Source organism: Sciurus vulgaris (genome assembly GCF_902686455.1).
Source record: "Sciurus vulgaris genome assembly, chromosome: 2".
NCBI classification, from domain to species: domain Eukaryota; kingdom Metazoa; phylum Chordata; class Mammalia; order Rodentia; family Sciuridae; genus Sciurus; species Sciurus vulgaris.
The window spans coordinates 181,839,264-181,860,365 of record NC_136462.1 but is presented as its reverse complement, the minus strand read 5'-3'; the positions used below and the strand labels follow the sequence as shown (position 1 = coordinate 181,860,365).

General features: G+C 39.3%; 1 protein-coding gene across 10 annotated transcripts in view; it reads left to right on the top strand.

The window, feature by feature from the left end:
• The window catches only part of RBM12 (RNA binding motif protein 12), a 34,048-nt gene that overhangs the window by 7,080 nt on the left and 5,866 nt on the right, over positions 1-21,102 (top strand). For 3 of the 10 annotated variants that reach the window (XM_079128155.1, XM_079128153.1, XM_079128156.1), the window contains one exon: positions 2,003-20,868. The exons of 4 other annotated variants lie outside the window; for them this stretch is intronic. In XM_079128155.1, coding sequence (XP_078984281.1) covers positions 2,025-4,913 — 2,889 coding nt within the window. In that variant the 5' untranslated portion in view covers positions 2,003-2,024 and the 3' untranslated portion in view covers positions 4,914-20,868. Of the gene's footprint in view, positions 1-2,002; positions 20,869-21,102 lie in introns of those variants that run through there. 3 more of the 10 variants (XM_079128157.1, XM_079128162.1, XM_079128158.1) reach the window with 3 other exon arrangements.

Here is a 21,102-nt window from a genome sequence, read left to right as displayed (position 1 = left end):
GGAAACCTTTTTAATGTCCTTGTTTGAGAATTAATAAAACCAGATCTCAAATAATTAGTAACTTTCCTGAGATCTTAGAGCCAGTTTAATAGGCTCATATTGAAAAGTTGATTTGCTCACATTAATTTCAGATTAATATTTTTTTCAGCCCTAAGAATATGATTCATGTCAGTTTACAGAAGCTTGCCTTTGCATTTGTTTTTAGAAGCCATTAGAACTGAAATACTGAGGTTTAATTTAAGTTTGGGAGAAACTTTCTTTGGACTAAATTAAAATAGACATTAAGATCGAAAGTAACTAGAGATCCCACAGGAGTTATATTGGGTCAGAAACTGAACAATTGCTGAAAAAACTTCACACCCTTGTTCTTCTACGACAAAATCAAAAAATAATTGTTTCATTGTCAGCCCTCCCCTACGGGGGGAAAACGAGACCCTTTTTTCCCCCCTTTAATGGAAGATTTGTGACTGAATCAGTGGACCTAAATTTTTAATTGAAATAGCAAACAACATCACAGTGAATGATGCTACCACCAGGTTCTACATTTTAAGGTGGTGAATTAAGCCAAGTAATGTGGTGCAGACCTGTAATCCCAAGTACTCAGAAGCTTGAGATGGGAGGATCTCAAGTTTTAAGGCCACCCTGGGCAACATATGAGACCCAGCCTCAAAAAAAAAAAAATAAAGAACTGGAGTTGTGACTCAATGGTAGAGTGCTTGCCTGGCATGTGAGAGGCCCTGGGTTTGATACTGAGCAGCACCACATATAAATAAATGAATAAAATAAAGGTCGGTCAACATCTAAAAAATTTTAAAAAATAGATCCATTGACAACTATAAAAATTTTTTATAAAAGAAAAAAGTGATTAACATAGCTAACTCAGGTTTTGGTTGTCCTATTTTAGTATTTATTTTGGGTTCTTAGTGTGTACCGACCATGTTTATAATAAGTAATTCCATACATCGATTAACTTAAAAAAGTTATAAGGCAGATTGTGCTGGGCACAGTGGTGCACTCCTATTTATCCATCAATTTGGGAGGCTGAGGTGGGAGGATCACATGTTCTAGGCCAGCCTTAGCAAGGCCCCAAAGCAACTTAGACTCTGTCTTAAAATAAAAAGAACTGGAGTTTGGATAAAATGCCTGGGGTTCAATCCCTAGTATGAAACCAGAAACAGAAGCTGAGTGTGTTGGCACATGCCTATAATCCCAGCTGTTTAGCATGCTGAAGCAGGAAGATTGGAAGTTTGAGGACATCCTGGGCAACTTAGCAAGACTCTGACTCACAACAAAATTTTTTAAAAACAAGAGCAGGACTGAGAATATAGCATAGTGGTAGAGAGAGCATTTGGAAGCCCTGGGTTCAATTCCCAGTCCTGTCTCCCCCTGCCCACCCCCCAAAAAAGTATAGTTTTAGGTTGAAATATGAAATTGGTTCTCATTTGAGATTTGAATTTATTTTAGTGTTAAGTATTTGTAATTCATGAATATTCCAGTTTTTCTTTTCGATTTTGAGATGGAACCCTGTAAAATGACATTCTGGTAATTCTATGAAATTATCAAGTTTCAGGGAAGGTGCTAAACTAGTTTTAAATATTTGATGTGTCCTTTGCATGATTTTCCTCTACATATTGTTAAACTTAGTTTCCTGATTTGACATATACCTTTCTTTTAAATCTTAACTGAATTGTTAGTGGTCTGAATGTTTATGGTGACTTTACTGCCTTACAGTTGTTTTTTCTTGAAACTTTCAAATCTTGGGACTGAATATCTGATTGTTTCCAGAATTAATCTCTTTTGGAAATTGAAATTGTCCAGGTTTAACATTTTAAATGGCACTCAATGCTCAGTATTTAGTATCTCTAATTTAAAGAAAGACTTTGCCTGTGATAGCTTGAGGAACTATTTGAGGGCCTAATATGGTAGTTGGTCATTCTTGCAGCTAAAAACCTGGTGTGATAAACAGGAGTCTGACCTGGCCGTTGCCTTTTCTCATCTGCAGGTGTGTGTGGTTTCAGCGCAGCATGGCTGTGGTCATCCGTTTGCAAGGTCTCCCAATTGTGGCGGGGACCATGGACATTCGCCACTTCTTCTCTGGATTGACCATCCCTGATGGGGGCGTGCATATTGTAGGGGGTGAACTGGGTGAGGCTTTCATCGTTTTTGCCACTGATGAAGATGCAAGGCTTGGTATGATGCGCACAGGTGGTACAATTAAAGGGTCAAAAGTAACACTATTGTTGAGTAGTAAAACGGAAATGCAGAATATGATTGAACTGAGTCGTAGGCGGTTCGAAACTGCCAACCTAGATATACCACCAGCAAATGCTAGTAGATCAGGACCACCACCTAGCTCAGGAATGAGTGGCAGGGTAAACTTGCCTACAACAGTACCCAACTTTAATAATCCTTCACCAAGTGTAGTTACTGCTACCACTTCTGTTCATGAAAGCAACAAAAACATACAGACATTTTCCACAGCCAGCGTAGGAACTGCTCCTCCAAGTATGGGGGCTTCTTTTGGGAGCCCAACATTCAGCTCGACCATTCCAAGTACAGCCTCTCCAATGAACACAGTCCCACCGCCACCTATTCCTCCGATCCCAGCCATGCCATCTTTGCCACCAATGCCATCCATTCCTCCAATACCAGTTCCTCCTCCAGTACCTACATTACCCCCCGTGCCTCCTGTGCCCCCAATTCCCCCAGTCCCTTCTGTGCCACCAATGACCCCACTACCACCCATGTCAGGCATGCCACCTTTGAATCCGCCACCCGTGGCACCTTTACCTGCTGGAATGAATGGCTCTGGAGCACCTATGAATCTGAACAATAACCTGAACCCTATGTTTTTGGGTCCACTGAATCCTGTTAACCCTATCCAGATGAACTCTCAAAGCAGCGTGAAGCCACTTCCCATCAACCCTGATGATCTGTATGTCAGTGTGCATGGAATGCCCTTTTCTGCAATGGAAAATGATGTCAGAGAGTTTTTCCATGGGCTCCGTGTTGATGCCGTGCATTTGTTGAAAGATCATGTAGGCCGAAATAATGGGAATGGATTGGTTAAGTTTCTCTCCCCGCAAGATACATTTGAAGCTTTGAAACGAAACAGAATGCTGATGATTCAACGCTATGTGGAAGTTAGCCCTGCCACAGAGAGACAGTGGGTAGCAGCTGGAGGACATATCACTTTTAAGCAAAGTATGGGACCTTCTGGACAAACCCATCCCCCTCCTCAGACACTGCCCAGGTCAAAATCGCCCAGTGGGCAGAAAAGGTCAAGGTCAAGATCACCACATGAGGCTGGTTTTTGTGTTTACTTGAAAGGGCTACCATTTGAAGCAGAAAACAAACATGTCATTGATTTTTTTAAAAAGTTGGATATTGTGGAAGATAGTATTTATATAGCTTATGGACCCAATGGGAAAGCAACTGGTGAAGGCTTCGTAGAGTTTAGGAATGAGGCTGACTATAAGGCTGCTCTGTGTCGTCATAAACAATACATGGGCAATCGCTTTATTCAAGTTCATCCAATTACTAAGAAAGGTATGCTAGAAAAGATAGATACAATTCGAAAAAGACTCCAGAACTTCAGCTATGACCAGAGAGAAATGATGTTAAATCCGGAGGGGGATGTCAACTCTGCCAAAGTCTGTGCCCACATAACAAATATTCCATTCAGCATTACGAAGATGGATGTTCTTCAGTTCCTGGAAGGAATCCCAGTGGATGAAAATGCAGTACATGTTCTTGTTGATAACAATGGGCAAGGTCTAGGACAGGCATTGGTTCAGTTTAAAAATGAAGATGATGCACGTAAGTCTGAACACTTACACCGTAAAAAACTTAATGGGAGAGAAGCATTTGTTCATGTAGTTACCCTAGAAGATATGAGAGAGATTGAGAAAAATCCCCCTGCCCAAGGAAAAAAGGGGCTAAAGATGCCTGTGCCGGCTAATCCTGCAGTACCAGGAATGCCCGCTACGGGTATGCCTGCTGCGGGCATGCCTGCTGCGGGAATGCCCGCTGCAGGCATGCCTGCTGCGGGAATGCCCGCTGCGGGAATGCCCGGCCCTGGCATGCCTGCTGCGGGCATGCCTGCTGCTGGCATGCCCACTGCTGGTATGCCTGGTGCAGGCATACCCGCTGCGGGATTGCCTGGTGCAGGAATGCCTGCTGCAGGACTGCCTGCTGCAGGAATGCCTGGTGCAGGAATGCCCAGCGCAGGAGGTGAAGAACATGCTTTCCTGACAGTAGGATCAAAGGAGGCCAACAATGGACCTCCATTTAACTTCCCTGGTAATTTTGGTGGGTCAAATGCCTTTGGGCCACCACTGCCTCCTCCAGGATTAGGAGGGGCCTTTGGTGATGCTAGGCCTGGTATGCCTTCAGTTGGAAACAGTGGTTTGCCTGGTCTAGGACTGGAAGTTCCTGGTTTTGGAGGTGGACCCAATAATTTAAGTGGGCCATCAGGATTTGGAGGGGGCCCTCAGAATTTTGGAAATGGTCCTGGTAGCTTAGGTGGCCCTCCTGGCTTTGGAAGTGGCCCTCCTGGTCTTGGAAGTGCCCCTGGGCATTTGAGTGGACCACCAGCCTTTGGCCCTGGCCCTGGCCCTGGCCCAATCCATATTGGTGGTCCACCTGGCTTTGGATCTAGTTCTGGGAAACCAGGACCTACAGTAATTAAAGTGCAGAACATGCCCTTCACTGTGTCTATTGATGAGATTTTAGATTTCTTTTATGGCTATCAAGTAATCCCAGGCTCAGTGTGCTTAAAATACAATGAAAAAGGTATGCCCACAGGTGAAGCCATGGTGGCCTTCGAATCTCGGGATGAAGCCACAGCTGCTGTCATTGACTTAAATGACAGGCCTATAGGCTCAAGAAAAGTAAAACTTGTATTAGGGTAGCCATACATCAATTCTTTGTAGGGTAGATCTTCATATTGCTGTGATCAATGCATCCAGATTGTTTTCCTAGTTATTTCCAGGTTAGAACCTGTGGATTGTTTCAATTGCATACAGATTGGTTTCCATAACAAAGCATTGGTTGACTGTTTACAACCCACTACCAGGATAAACATTGCTGTATGTTACAGTAAAGCTATCTGGAGAGAACACAAAAATGATTTTGGCATACTATTAGAGAAACCATTTGTAAAACTCAATGACCACGTAAAGTTTATCAAGGAGTCTAGATTGGTTTTGTTTTATAATATATGGGATGAAGAAAATAGAAATGTCAGTAGAGCTCATTGAGGGTGCTCCTGCCAGCTGCTAAAATATAGAAGTTGGCTACTCTTGGAATTTGGTTTAAAGCTGGACAGATGTGCTTTGTTATAGGGTCAAAGCTTTGTCTAAAGTCTTCATTTTCTTTTAAAATTGAATAAAATCTCTGTATACAGATTCATTGTATGTACCTTTATTGCTTCTTGAGGATTCTTGCTGTATGGACAGTCCTGCTTCAGACGTTGCTGCTTTGCTTGCCTAATTGACTCATTTGTAAATGAGCAGAACTGTTTTGTTGGTTTTTTTCTTTAAATATGAAACTCCACACTTGGTTTGTGCTATAACCCTGAACTTTGATTTCTGATGTCACACTTAAAACTGTGTGAAATAAGACTTGTGCCACAAAAATAAACTATGGAGTCCTCTACCTACCAGAGCCTTTTTGGTTTAACCGCCAAGTTTTAGTTTAGTAAGTTTAAAAATTGTTTGTTGTTTGGGTGGCATTGAAAACCATAAACTACTTTCAGTAACCAGTATTTAAGTTACTAGATTTGAAGTCCTGCCTATGATGGACAAATTGTTCTAGCAATTTACTTTTGTCCCAACTCATGTGAAATTTTTGCCTGTAAGTGTACAAAGAAGGATCTATTCATGAGAAAGAGCATTATATTAATCTAGTCTTCGAAAACTGAAGTTGAAATTGTGAGCATTAGTACTATAGAATAAAAGATCCATAAGCTAGTCCATGGGTTGATATGTATTTAATCCTGATAATTTAGAGGCTTTTTGGTGTAGTTGTTCGATGAGGAGCCTTGTTTTCAAAAATTCTTCATGCACAGTACAAGTCTAGCTGCTAGAGAGGAGAGAATTAAGACCCCTTGCCCTTTCATACTCTTTTCTTGGGCATTCAGGACACAGTGGTAGAAGGACCGCATAGGTTCTGGTTGGTATCTCGTCATAAAAATATTTACCTTACAACATCCTGCTCACTGCCACATAGGTTATACTTAGGGTTTTCTTTCATTAGTTAAAATTCTCTACAGATATGTCACATAAAATTGCTAACATACAGAATGGGAGGTTGGGGAATTATCATGAAAAACAAATTTTTATCTTTTACATGGCTCTCTGGCCTTCGTTTGAAACATCCCCAACGTTCCCTACAAATCAGTGTACTTAAAGAGATCTGAACTTTTAAAAGTATATCCTGTTAAAAAATGTGTAGTGCCTTTTTGGTGTTGAAAGTCAGTAGAACACTGAAATACAGCGTCGCCCTGTAATTTAGAGTTAAGAGAGTAGCAGCAGTTTCACTGGTGAAGATTGTGTACAGAGGATGACAGTTCAGGAATTTCGTTTTTGAGAAATGATTGTTCAACTCAAAGAAGAGGTGGCCGCGTTATGGGTCTTTTTGATAATTCACAAACACAAATTTGATATGACAGATCACTAGATACTGCTTCCTCAACTTAAAAAGCAATATAATATTTGTAAATGCTGTTCCATTTAAGCTGTTAAGTAATCTTTTCTCATTCCAAAGACAATGCGAAAAACTTCAGTGCTGCTTGGGAGTCTTATTACAACCAGATTATTTTCCCCATTGGAAAGCTGACTATTTTCATTTTAGAAAAAATGGGTTGTTTGAAGATGAAAGTCTTTCACAATTTATTTTGGTTATATGCTCGTACATTCTTATTAAATATTTCATAAACTTTATTGTTATTTCTACATCTTAGGTAAATGCTGAAAAGGAGAATTTGATTCATTGTTCATCAAATTAAATAAATGAAGAAAATAGTGGTTTGTGTAGAAATTGGAGAGAACTGTTTCTTATTTCGTTGAACCACAACAGTGCTTGTTGTGAAATGTAATTAAATGCTTTGTTCTCTTGGAACTTGATTTTTGTGTATCTGAGACTTATTAACATAGTGCTAACTGCTAAGCATACTGTTTATCTTCTGGGCATTGGAGTTTCAGGTTAAAAAATTCTTGAAAATGTGTTCTGTGAAACTATCCATACTTCTCTTCTTAAAATTTTCTCCTAAGAACTAGGTTTGGTCTAGAATTGAATTTATATTATTTTCTCATTTGCTTTGTATGGTATGAAGGATTTGTAAAGCTTTGCTCAAAGTTGTGTGCATTTGTAAACATTTATCATGGTATTCTCAATTTTATGTGTAAATTTTATTGTCTTTGGTGAATTTGACATTAATGGAAGAGCATCTTTTCCATTAGGTTTAATTTTTTTTTTCTCCTGCTGAGTTTTTATTGTTTATTTTTCTTTTGGTTTAAAGGATTAGAGAAACCTACAAAAATGTATTTTATAAATAAGAAAATTTGTAACTTTTCTGAAGTTTAGTGGAAGATTTAGTTTTCGAGCCTAATTTGGAGGTATGTTCTGTGTTTACACTGTAGCTTGGATGTACAATTATTAGTGGCTGGTTTTTTTTTTTTTTTTTTTTTTTTTTTTAATGCAAAACAGTGTTAAGTGAAATGTAGTTCCTAACTTTGTATTCCAAGTTGTCAAAACATTGACAATGAAAATTCAATTAGGAAACTTGTTATTCAGTATTTCAGATAATAATATTCAATATAGTTAAGGTTAGTCTTAACCCACCAGATGAAAATCTGGGACTGTGTGAAAGTAAGCAAACATGTCCTTTTTTGGTGGAAGTAAGTCACCTTGCATAAAAATAAGGAAGCATGACTTAAACTCATTCCATTTTCCTGGATTCTATGATTGTGCACAGGAGTGGGTGAAAAGAAAATTCACTCAATTTTAAGACCACTTGAAAATGAGTAAAGAAAATGTAAAAGTTACTGCTAGTTAAATCTTTTGGAGAGAATTTCTGGCAGTGATCTCTTTAAAAATTATTTCCCACCCCACCCTCAGAAAATTGCCGCATTTGAATTGTTTTACTGGCAGTTCTATTAGTAGTCCAAATTACACATAGTAAAACAGCTCATTGATCACATGTGCCCACCATTGCCAGCAAATACTGCCTTGGCATCATTCAGCAGTTTCTTTTGTTTATAAAGATGAAGTCTGAATACTGTTCAATAAACTTGTCACAAAATAAAAACAGGCTGATGCTTTTAATGCTTTAACTGCACAAAAGTACTCTACTGAGCTATTTGTAACATCAGTTTTGTTTTTTTTTTTAACTTACTGAAAATATTTTGTGCCTTTGGAAAGGTGAATTTTGGTGATCTTGGAGGTAACAATTGTTGCTTATACTTGTCTGCTAATGCTGAACAGAAGAGGATGCCTGGAACGGCAGGGAGGAGTCTTGATTCTAGGTCAAATCTGTGATATCCACCTTTTCAGGATTTTATTTTATTGTGTGTGTTTTGCTGGTGAACTACTTTATTATGTGAATTTGGAAAGAACCAGATACCAGATTCTTCTTTTCACAGGAGTCTTAAAAGTGTCTGTGAATTACCATTTAAAAAAATTGATTACAGTAGGAAAAGAGAAAAGAAGTCTTCAGAATAGATTATCAGTTGCACACACCTCTACAGCTTTTTCTTTGTTTTTGTATTTTTGTATGATGTATTTGAGGTGGGGAAGAAAGGAGAGGAATGAAATATTGTTGCTTTCTGATGTTGATGCTCTGGTTTTAGTCCCTTCCATGTTTGTTCAACTTCTGAAAAAATTAGCAAATGAGTTTTCATAAACTCCACAGATTTTTTTTTTAAAGTCTAGATTACAGTTGCTGGAACTGTAATGTAGTGGGCTGTTATAACCAAAGCTCTTGAAAAGTGTAACTTTCACTTTATTGCCATAGTTTATTCTGTATTTGAATTTGAATAACCTGCTCATTTTAGAGGTATTTGGACTAGACATACATAATTCCATGTAGTAACTGAGCCATTTTACTCGCACCCCCCTTTTGTTTTTTTGTTTTCTTTTTCTTTTTCTTTTTTTGAGACGTGGTCTGCCCAATCTGGCCTCGAGCTCCTGGGCTCACACAAATTCCTGCCTCGGCCTCCCGAGTAACTGAGACAAAGGCTCATGCCACCATGCTTGTGAGCCTTTTAAAAATAATCAAGGTTGTCTAGGCATTTGAAACATGACTGAAATGAGTTGCTTGCAGATACCTAGTATGGCCTTTACCATCTGAAAGGGGTGGTCTCTGATAATGATTCTTTTTCTTATTGATTGCTTCTGTAATTCAATGTTTTCTGCTTTCCAGTATTTTACAGCAAGTTTATCAATTATGTACATCTATTCACTGTTTTCCCAAAAGTAGAGCTTTTGTGAGATATGGTAGAATCAAACTTACAGTTTTGCTTTTTTATTAAAAAAAAAATTGCTTGATTTCAGTTTCATCTTTTAAAATCTGTTAGAACACAAAGACTTATTGTAAAGTGTTTTGAAAAGATGGTACTCTGGTAGTCACACAATTAATATTCTGATGTTGTAGTGATTTTCTGGGAAAAACCTGTTCAACAACATAAGCACGTTCATCTCATTGGTGCCTGCTCAGGTAAACGTTAATTCTTTTTGTGCTGTTCCTGGGTTTATTCTTGGTGCTTTGAGCTACTTTGTGTCCAAGAGTCTCAATAGCATCCTAGAATACGGCTCCTTTTCTGGGTCAACATAACTAGCAATCAGCAAACCAAGGTGGCATGCTTTCTACATCATTGCTCAACTACTCAAGAGTCCAGAAGGAGAAAAAAAGTCACCTGATGTAAACATTCCAACCCTAAAGCAGTACAGCAGGGCAGCACTTAGGGCAGTATATTATGCTGGGGAAAATCTAACTATATCCCTTGAACTCTGTTGCCTCAGGGACCTCCCTCTAGTGAAAATGTTAGGACATACTTAGTTGACAGTGGTAGAAAAGTGATATATGGCACAGCAGAGCATTGGAAGTGGCACCCCAGTTGTCCAACATAAGGACTCTAACTTGAGTAAAAAGTTTCAAGTCATTTTTCTTAATCAGTTGATGGCTTACCATTTCATGGTGAGAGAAGGAGTTGGTGACTTGGGGAAATGGAGCAATGATAAGAGAACATAAATGAATAGAGTCAAAGGTGTTGAATCAGTTTAACTTGTCCCTGTAGTGAACTGTGCTATATTTAAATGAGTTACCCCTTGGTGTTTCAGTCCCTCTCCATTCTGCTGCCACCAGTTTTCTTCTTTGCCTGCTTACTTAGTAAATGTTATGATAACCAGGACTAAGAGTCACTTGGGACAGAAGCCTCCTCATTGCTCTTAAGTAGCCCCAGCCCCTTAATGTGTGGAGATGGTGGAGATCATTCACTTATCTCTATTAGTGAATGAGGCTTTTTCATATGCATTTTTGCTTCATATCAAATGGTAACAGTTGCATTGTGCTTCCACAAATCACCTGTTAGTCCTCAAGAAGAGGGAAAGCTTTAAGAAGGGTAAATAAATTCAGCTGCTTTTAAAGGGTCTTAAAACATATCAACTGGCACTGCTGATGATTTCCTCATATATCCTTGGTTCCACTTCGAAATGAGTTATGCCACCCTCTGCTACACATATTGGGTTGCAATGGGGGTGGGAGGGTGGTACATACTTTATACATAACTCCCTCTGTCATCTGACCAGCAGAGCCCCTCTGATATAAATCTGCCTAAAGTGGTAGAAGGATTAATACAACTACTATTTCCTGAAATAATGCTTTGTTTCTGGGACCATTCAATTGACAGTTGAAATTGGAAACATCTATTACCTTCATGCTTTTAAGACAGTTCCACCTGAGTATACACTGTAGCTATAGCCTATACTAACAACTTTTGAGGAAATGTTGTATACCTCTCACATGGAAAAGGAAGCAAAGTAAGTGTAGCGTTAAGTTACATGTAAAAGTGCTTGGTTGTATATGTACTAGGTACCTCCTGTACCAGAGGAGTTGGGTAAAGACTTTCCTGACCAATTGCTTGATGTCAGATGGGATCAAATGTAAACCAACTTGTAGTTATAGGGTAGTTTCCCTATTGTTGAAATCTTTGCTTCCTAAACAACCAATCTTAAGTTTTCTTAATAATCCCAAATGAATTATTCCTATGAGGGGTAGGAAGATTTGCATTATAAAAATAGATTTCTTTTCTATGGAATCTCATCTGCTTTTCACTCAGCCCCTTTGGGCCATAAGTCACAGCACGTTGGAGATGCACAGTTTTGGCAGTGCCTCTGCCCTGGAGATGCTCGGGAAGGTGGTCTTTGTATTGCTTCAGATGCCCCACAGGTGATAGGCATTGAGCAAAGCAGGATGAGACTGAATTGACTGCATCATATATTTGAAAATTTTGGCATAGATCCACATGATCCAGATGAATTCTGCCTTATTTGCGCTATTCATGCTTGCTGTTCAAAATGCATTCCTTTGATGAAGTCCTGTAAATGTGGAGTCCAGCAGTTCCGCCATTCCTGCCCCAGTGGTCAAATGGAGAATGTGTGATGGATACATAATTCTTTTCCATCTGTGTGCAAGGCTAGTTATTACAGGTCACGGGGGAGCCACATGAATCTTCCTACTCTCAGTGGACAGATGGACTTTAGATTGGACTGGATTACAAGATGTGAGCTGTTGCTAAAATGGATGGACAGAGAAATCACACTTTGAAGGAAAATCAGGTTGTGGTTTTGTCAGTTATAGTGACCCAGGACAAGTCATTTTCCTCCAGTGGCCTCTGTCTCTTCTACAAAATGGGATTCAACTGGATGATATCCTCACCAGTTTTAAGCCTCTGCCAATTTTAAGCCAATTTCTTTTTGGAAATTGGTAGTGGGTTTGGACCTTTTACTTTAGAGATTAGGGGTGAACTCCGAAGTTTTTGTCTGGCTACTGCTCTACTGCTTTTTAGTGTGGGAGCAGTCCCATACTGCAACTTGAGAACTTCAAAGTTAAGGATTTTCATTTTTCCTTCAGAGGTTTTCCCTATCCTGCCAGTTAGGTTTTCTGGAGCAGGTACAGCAGAGGTATTCCTCTTGGGTATCCCATGATTCAACAAGGAGTTAATGATAACTGCACAAGGACTCAAAGCTGCATTTTCCCTTTTGTGAGCACTGAAGGGAGCAAGTGTTAATAAACCAGGCACTCTATGCCAGGAAGGCAGTGCTTCCCATAGTTCGCCTCATTTATTTGTTCCAATAACCATATAAAGTTGACATTACTCCAACTTTACAGATGGGGAAATCCAGGAAAGAGGAAAAGTAACTTGCCCAAGGTCTCATTGATAATGGGGGTGAACAGAATTTTCATAGATGCCTGCATGACTTCAGAGGTGCAGATTATTCCCTGCCTCTTTCTGACTGGGGGTGTAGAATATGGAAGCTACCAGCAATAGTCCTCTGTCATGGATCCTGAGTCTCTCTCCCTGCTCCAGCCTTTTCAGTCCCTCAACTCTGTAAGTGTGGCATGGAGAGGTAAAGTGTGATCTGTTAGCAAAGCCTCTCAGGGTCCATAATCAATCTTATGGTTATAGAGGGTACCTGAAATAGGCAGGTGCAAGCTGTGTGTAAGCATGTTCAGAGCCTTTGGGCAGAGAAAAACCTCCCACTCCACAACAGTGCAAGCCTGTTTATAGGCAATGTGTGCCTCCCCACTCTGTTTCCCTTCCATATCCAAATTTCAAGCTCGGATCTCTAAGAGTTGGGCACAGGTTAGGTTTGTTCAACTTTGGGTAAGTCTTTGGGTATGTTGAAGTTAAACAGCAGTGTTGCCAAATGTTGTGTGGCAGCCAGATTTTTTTTAGTAGTAGTGAATCTAAACCAAATATATTGGTTACAATTTTAGTTAACATGATTTTAGTGGCTCTGAGTCATACATGTGAATAAAGAATATAGTCTTATAGGAAGGGTTTATTCTTTTGATTTGTGACCTGTGAGGCTGCTGATAGAAATTTGGAGAATCCTTGGGTTAGCTGCAATAATAAGAAAACTTAATCTGCCTTCTCCATATACCTCAGGGTGACTGAGAAGGAAAGGAATGTGGTGGTGGTGTATGTAGTCTGTTTTTCAATCACTGGGAGAGTATTCAGTGGGCGGTGTTTCTTCCATTGGGAGCCTATGGAGGATTTCCTGATTGACTTCCCAAACTTGATCCAGCATTTGAGCTGCTCCAGCGTGCCAAGGTAGGCAACAGGTGTGAGCATGGCTTTGGTTTGCTGAAGGATTGATCCTACCACTCAGATATTTGATCCTCCCTATTCCTCCTTTGCAGCCTCTCTGCAACTTCTGTACCATGACCTAGGGTGGATTAAGAGGGAGGTAGGAATTGCAGGCTTGTGCTTTTCTTGGTTAGGCTCTTGGGAGGGAAGAAGGTAGTGCATCTCCTTAGCTTGAAAGACGGATGAATTTCAGTTCATCTGGCATTGAAATGAATCCATCTGAACCTGTGAGAAAAGATATGTTCTTGGATTTATGAAGAGCAGAGTTAGAACCGCCTAAGGCATGGGAACAAGTGCAAAAAATGAAGGACAAATCACTCCCTATTATCAGAGAGTGAAATATCCTGCCATCCATGGTATGTTTTAAATTGCTCTCAGGGAAGGGAAGCCCTAAGCCTAATTTCAGCATTGGCCTTGTATCTGTAGTTATAAACTTACCAAGACCACTTGCTTACATGGTTCCTTAATATTTAACAGTTGATTCTTGCAAGTCATACAAGCCTGCTTTAGCACTGATGCAAACTTCCCTTAGATGTTTTGAATTTTCATTTTGTGTTTAGGTTTATTGTGTGTAGCAGAAGATACTGAAGTACCCTTTATGTTGCTACTTTATGCTAAAGAAGTTTTGTCATTTAATCGTTGGACAAGGAGCTGGAGAAATATTGAGAAAATACAGTTGTGTGTTATGAATTGAATATGGTATCTCACAATAAGAAGTTGTTGAGTGCTGAAAAGATGAAAATGGGGTACATAAGTGAGCTAGGCTTGAAGGATACTAATAATAGCCAACACGTGGTAGTAACAAGCCTAGCATGTGTATGAAGTACTCTGTACTAAGCACCTTTCATACATTACATTAATATAAAGAATCTTTCCTACTCACATCTGAGGAAACACGCTTGGTGAGATTAAATATTTTGCCCAAGTTACATAAGGAGGACATAATCTGTTACAGTAGTATAATACTGTGGCTAGGAAGGACTACAACCAGTATTTGGAGCCTGGTCACTCAACTGAAGAACCCATGCAGTTAATTGTTATAACAAATTGCTATTGAATATAAATGGAAGGGAGGGTTTTCTAAGAGAACTATATTCCAAAGTTTTAGATGAGGTGGAAGTAAGAATATTTGCACTTAGTTCTCATTTCACTTATCCACATATGTGGCCTTATCCAAATCACCTTCCGTCTCTGCCTTGCATTGAAGAATTTGGGTTAGGTGATCACTCAGGTGCCTTTTATTCTGACGTTTTTGTGAATTCTAAGTTACAGAATTGAGAATGAGTATGGCTTCTTTAAGAGGTAGTGTGTAAAGGTACCCTATCAGGGTTCAGAGCTTGGAGAGCATTGAGGTTGACTGTCAGGGTGAGTAGAAGAAAAAAGTACAAGGGAAAGTGGAAGGGGATGGGACTTCCAAATTTCAAAAAGCAAAGGTAGAAAAGGCTGGAGCTGTATACTCAGCTATTTGCATTTGCAGTTCCTAGTTAGCTTCAAATGGGAAAGTGAGCATAGCAGGGGCACAAAGAGATAATAAAATTGGTCTTTTCTGTTGGATGTTCCTAGAAAACTCACTTCCCCCTTGATGGCTTCAGTAGCAGGTCAAGGTTAGGTTTGGGTCATTTCTGAGGATCCTTGGGTTATCACTCCTCTTTCCTAGAATTCATTAATACAACAGATATTCAGATATTAATAGAGCATCTGCTATTTGCTAGGCACCGGAATGGAAATGAGGCAGACCTGGTCCTGTTGAATTTATAGTCTAGTGGGAGAAATATTTTAATAAGCAAGTTATTCAATTTGATAGGTTTTGAGAAACTTGGTTTTATTGGATTGGAATCAGGCAATTTTTCTGACCTCAACAGAGAACAGATCAGAGGGGACTGAATGAAAGTGGCCAACCACTTAGACTATGAAAAACATATAAGATACTGGTTGACAGACAGTACACAAAGATATGGTGAGTACTAGCCAGACCTCTCTTACAAAAATAAAATCTTAGATTTCTGGCTTTTATTGACCCACTTAAATGTGATATATAAAATGGTTTTGTAAAATCCTGATCCAAAAAATTTCAAAGCCCAATGGAGTTAATTATGCATTACATGAAAAGTAAGTGAGTTTGGTTTAAAATATGTAGTTATTCAGGAGCAGGAAAGAAGAGTGACCAGGAGTGAACCAGGAGTTTTAATTGGATTTCCAAGTAGAGGTAAGCTTGGAGGTAGATTTTAAAGGAGATAAGATTTGGAAGAGACTAGTAATCCATGGGTTATAGATCATTTAAAGAGAATGATCAAAAGATAGAAAACTGCCGGTTATAAAGATCTGTAAAGAGTTGCCAATTCCAATAAGAAAGAAAAGGAGGTGGATGAAAAACAGAACGGTGGTTGTAGTTGCATAGGAGGCTCAGGCCTCTGAGAATAGAAGCCGAGCCATCATAGTACCATCATATCCTCAAGAGTCCTGTCCTGTATGCTGCCATGTGCACTTGGGCTCACAAGACTATGGTTGGGATTTGAGTCTGGATTCAAAAGAAACTGAAAATGGATGGAATAGGACTGGATGTAAGGAAAGTGGTGTCATGGTAATAACTAGGAAAGAATTCTGTAGTCCACTAGAACATAAGGCCTAGCACAGGAAGAAGCTACTGACTCACTTATTGTATGTGTTTGGCCTTGTCTGGGGGAATCTTTAAGAACATAGCACTTGCAAATGTTGCCTGTAGTATCATCACCTCAGATAATCACTGCTAATGCTTTTGTTGTTTACCACAAAGTCTTAACCAGGGGAAGTACCTGTAGTCTTCTATTTAACTTTCCAACATTTTATTATGAAAACTTTCAACATGCAGAAGAGTTGAATTGTACAGTGAATACATGTGTTCTCCATTTAGATTCTATAATTTTTCATTTGTTTGCCACATCTCTTCATTCAACAATCGATTTTCTGATGCATTTCAAAGAAGTTGTAGGATCAGTATACTTCTTCCATAAACATTTCAACATGTCTTTAGTTAAGTATTTGTGGGTTGTTTTTATTAATTTGCATACAATCAGATGTATACACCTAAGTGTATCATTAGATAAAAGTGATAAGTGCATACACTTCTATGGCCTACAGTCAGATCATGATAAATATTTTCCTCCTAGAGTTCTCTCAGGCTCTTCTCAGTCAATACATGCCCCCTCCCCTGGCGAAAAAGGGAGGACAATCATTGTTTTGAATTTTATCATAGATTAGTTTTTGCCTGTTCTTAAACTTCATAAATAGACTCTGTATACTTCATCCTTCAGGTTCATCCATGTGACATTAATAATTGGTTCTTTTTGTTGCCAAATAGTTTCATGTAAACATTACTGTTTATCCATTCTCATCAATGGACACTGGAGTTCTTTTGCATTTTTTGGTTATGATGAATAAAACTGCTGTGAACAATCTTGAACAAATCTTTGTGGACATAATCTTTTCATTTCTTTTGGATAAACACCTCCGAGTAGAGTTGCTCTTGGTTTAGGTATATGTTTGGTTCCTGATAAGCTTTCCAGATTGTTTTCTAATGTGTTACTTAATGCTTTCACTAATGGTGTATAAGAGCCCATATCCTTGCCAACATTTAGTGTTGTCCATATTTTTATTTGTAGCTTTTTTGGTGGGTTTGTAATTGTATCTCATTGGTTTTATTTTGCATTTCTGTGATGACTAGTGTTGTGGTTGTTTATTTCAGATTCATGTTTTCTTTTATGAAGTGTCTGATCAAATCTCTTGCCCATTCTGACTGTGATTTAACTTAGAGTTATGAGTCCTGCATTTAAATTTTAAGCTCAATAGTATAAGGTCAGAATAGGGAAGATTTCCTGCTGGACATTAGTTCAAATGAAAAAGACCTGAAGGTATGAGTTGGCCAAAAGCATATTCACCATCCATTCAGCAAATGATCATGGATACCAGCTATGTACTAAGTACTAGTAATTAGGGTATGGAGATAATACCTAGTACTACTTAACAAAGAGTCCATAGTTAAGATGGAAGACAGACAAAAGTCAAAATTATGGTGAAGTGGTTTTAACATTAAATCATTCACTGAATATTTGCTTAGGGTACGTACTATTGTTAAGTACTGGAGATAAAGAGGTACACAAATGAGACACAGTTCCTGTTCTAATCCATCTTGTTTTCTGGACTATGGGGGGGAGTCAGCTCAGAGGCCCTGAGTGGAGAATCAGATTGATGTTGTACAGGTATAGATCAGAAAGCAAGTTGGCTGGAGCACACTTGCTTGGGTGGCTAGATTTTTAGTTAGGCAATGATTAGATTTTGCAGGGCCTTGTAGACCATGGTTAGAACTTTGAATTTTGTTTTGAGTATTTTGGGAAGCCATTCCAGAGTTTGAAGCAGAGAAATGGCATGATCTGATTTGTTTGGTTAATAAACACAGAATTGTGTGTGTGGTTGTGGAAAGACTGATAGTTGGTTATCCAGAGGAGAGAAAAATAAAATCCTACTTAGGGAAGGTAGGCAAGGATTCATAATAGAATAATGTCATACCAGAGCCTTGGATGACAAGAAATTTGATGTACAAGAAAGCCAGAGATGTATGTGTTTGTGTCGATGAACCAAAAATAACTTTGGCTGACTAGTTGAGTGATAGAGATAGAGCAAGGGACAGATTGGGAAGAGCTTAAAGGTTGAATTAGAGTTGCAGAGTTACCATATTGCAGGACTATTCATTTCTGTTTAGGTACACTCTCTGGAGTTGTGTAACAAGGTGACTTACTAGGGAGTTTGTGAACTTAAGGGCCATGGGCATCTATACAGGACTTTTAATTAGGGTAGAGACTTCCTAAACTGGCATCAGTGATGATTAGGTGGGGCAGTGCTAGGGAGGAGAAACTAGAGAGGAAGCAAGAGACATTAAGCCTTGATGTTAGGGATTTTTAGACTGGAAGTAAGGAGTTTGAGCAAAGAATGAATAGTCAAGAGGACCTGAGGAATAAATTGGAGGAAAAAGCTAATGAGGCCCTTTAAAAAGTATAAAATAAGCCAGGCACAGTGGCACATGCCTGTAATCCCAGTGATTTGGGAAGCTGAGGCAGGAAGATCACAAGTTTGAAGCCAGCCTCAACTTAGATTGTGTCTGAAAATTAAAATAAGTTGCCTGGACATACTCAGTAGAAGAGTACCACAAAGACAAAGTACAAAATAAACAGTATGAAATATGAAACTACTGAAGAGTATATAGAGTACATAAAATTTTCACCTCATCCCACTCCCTTCAGAGTACCTAAAATCACATTTATTTGATATATCTTGTATTTTCCTTATTTATTTTTTGTACATTTTCAAGTCTGTGTATATCTGTATATATCTTATATAATTGAAGTAGGATCATGCTCTTTTTTATAACTTAATTCAGACAATACCAATATAATATGATTCTGCCTTAACAGTTTGATAACATTCCTTTGTACAGTAACAAACTTGATTAGTCCACCTGATTGATAGACCTTTAAGCTGCCTCAGGTTTCCCACTATTTTCAGCAATAGTAAAATGAGCAGTCTTTTTCATTTGTCTCTATACTGTGCAAACAGTATAAGAGATAAAATAATTTCTGGTGAAGGTTCAGACTGGGGAAGTAGTAGTACTAATGAGTAAAAGTGAGAATTCTGCAGATTGGTCAGTTTGGGTAGGATTTTATGGAGCAGGACTTTCTGATGAATGTTGTAAGAATGGTGGTTTTTTTATGATTGGATGCATTCAAGCAGAGGTCAAGGTACTGTGGTGGGGTAGTACATAAAGCAAGTTGAATTCTAAGAATCTTTAACTTTAGTTAACAGCATTCCAGATAGAGACCGAGAGGGACCAAGATTGGGGTGCAGTGGTCTGGACATGGGGAGACATTGACCGAGGGTCATTATAGGAATGACTGAGCCTGGGGGCATCCCAGGGAATACTGCTGGGAAACCTGGAATGCTGAGTGATGCCCAGAGAGATATCTGACCTTACCTGTGCATTCTTGTTACAGATGGTCTTCAGGTGTATGAGAAGGGGCACATAGGAATAGTAAGAAGTCTGAGAATGATTGCTGTGGTAGCTGTAGGAGGAGGAAGTACATTGGAGCCTACCTTGTGATCCATGCAAGTAGATAATGTATTCAGCAGAGGATATGGATGGATTTTGAAGCTTGGTGCTGCTTGTTCTGGGGGGCAAGAGAGCAGTAAGTTTGAAGCTGGCTGGGCTTAGAGTTTGGGATGAAAATAGCCTTTTGGGTTTCATTCAGCAAATATTGTCTGAGTGCTTGAGACACAGCAATGAACACAACAGATAAATACTCATTCCCTCACGGCATTTACATTCTAGTGTGAAACAAATTATGTAGATAAAATATATGTAATGTGTTAGACTCTTAACAAAGGCTAAAGTGAAAAACCTGGAAAGGAATATGATGTGCCAGTGACAGTAGGCTTGGAATTTTAGAGTGACTTGAAAAGGATAACCTTTTCATTCATAACAGAGAAGGTGATGCTGAATAGAGAGAGGGAGCAGCAAACCATGCGGATAATATGAGGAAAGAACATTCCAGGTACTGCAGAAGTTTTGGGGTGGGGATATGATTGGCTTATTTGAAAAATGGCAAGGAGGGTGGCTAGCATGAGTGAGCAGAAGAGAAGTCATTAGATCAGGTTAGAGAAATGTAAGAGCAATGGAAAATATTTACAGGGTTCAGGCAAATGTTTTTTGTTTTAAATAAAATTTTTGTTAGTTGTCAACGAGCCTTTATTTTATTTATTTATGTATATGTGTGCTGAGAATAGAACCCAGTGCCTCACACATGCTAGGCAAGCACTCGACCACTGAGCTACAACCGTAGCCCAGGCAAAGACTTTGAATTGACCTGATGTGTGTGTGTGTTTTGCTAGGGATTGAACCCATGGACTCTAGACTGCTTACATTTTAATTAGTTCACCTTGATTGCTATATTGACAGTAGCTTTTTGGGGTGGAGATGGGGCAGTGGAAGTGTAGGGTTGGCACAGGATAAGGGAGACCTGAGGCTAATACTATAATTTAGGTGAGAAATAATGATGGTGTGGACTGGGTAGTAGTGGCTGTGGAAATGATAAGCAACTGATTAGAAGTTAAGAGAATATGCGGGCGGGGCTGGGGATACAGCTCAGTTGGTAGAGTGCTTGCCTTGCAAGCACAAGGCCCTGGGTTCAATCCCAAGCACCGCAGAAAGCGAGAGAGAGAGAGAGAAAGAGAGAGAGAGAGAAGAGCGAAAAAGAGAGAATATGTGGGTGAAGCCAGGTATGGGTGTCAGGAGGTTGAGGCAGGAGTATCACAAGTTCAATGCCAGCCTCAGAAACTTAGGCTTTAGCAAGGCCCTAAGCAACTTGGCAAGATCCTGTCTTAAAATGAAAAATAAAAAGGGCTTGGGATGTGGTTCAGTGGTTAAGTGCTCCTGGGTTCAATCCCTGGTATTAAAAGGAAAAAAAAAGAATAGGTTGGTGAATCACGACAATACTCCAAGATATTGGTGCCCAAGGTTAGTGGGAAGTCATTGGAGGAAGAGCCTTTGGGGAGCAATATGGATCATGGTTGGATTGATGACAATGTGGGGACCGGAACTTGGTTTAGGGTCTGACCTGGGGCCAGTAAGGGTTAAGAGTGAGAGTCATTGGTTTTTTGCACAGATTAATGTTGGAGTAGAGGTCTGGGCAGCACTATTGGGATT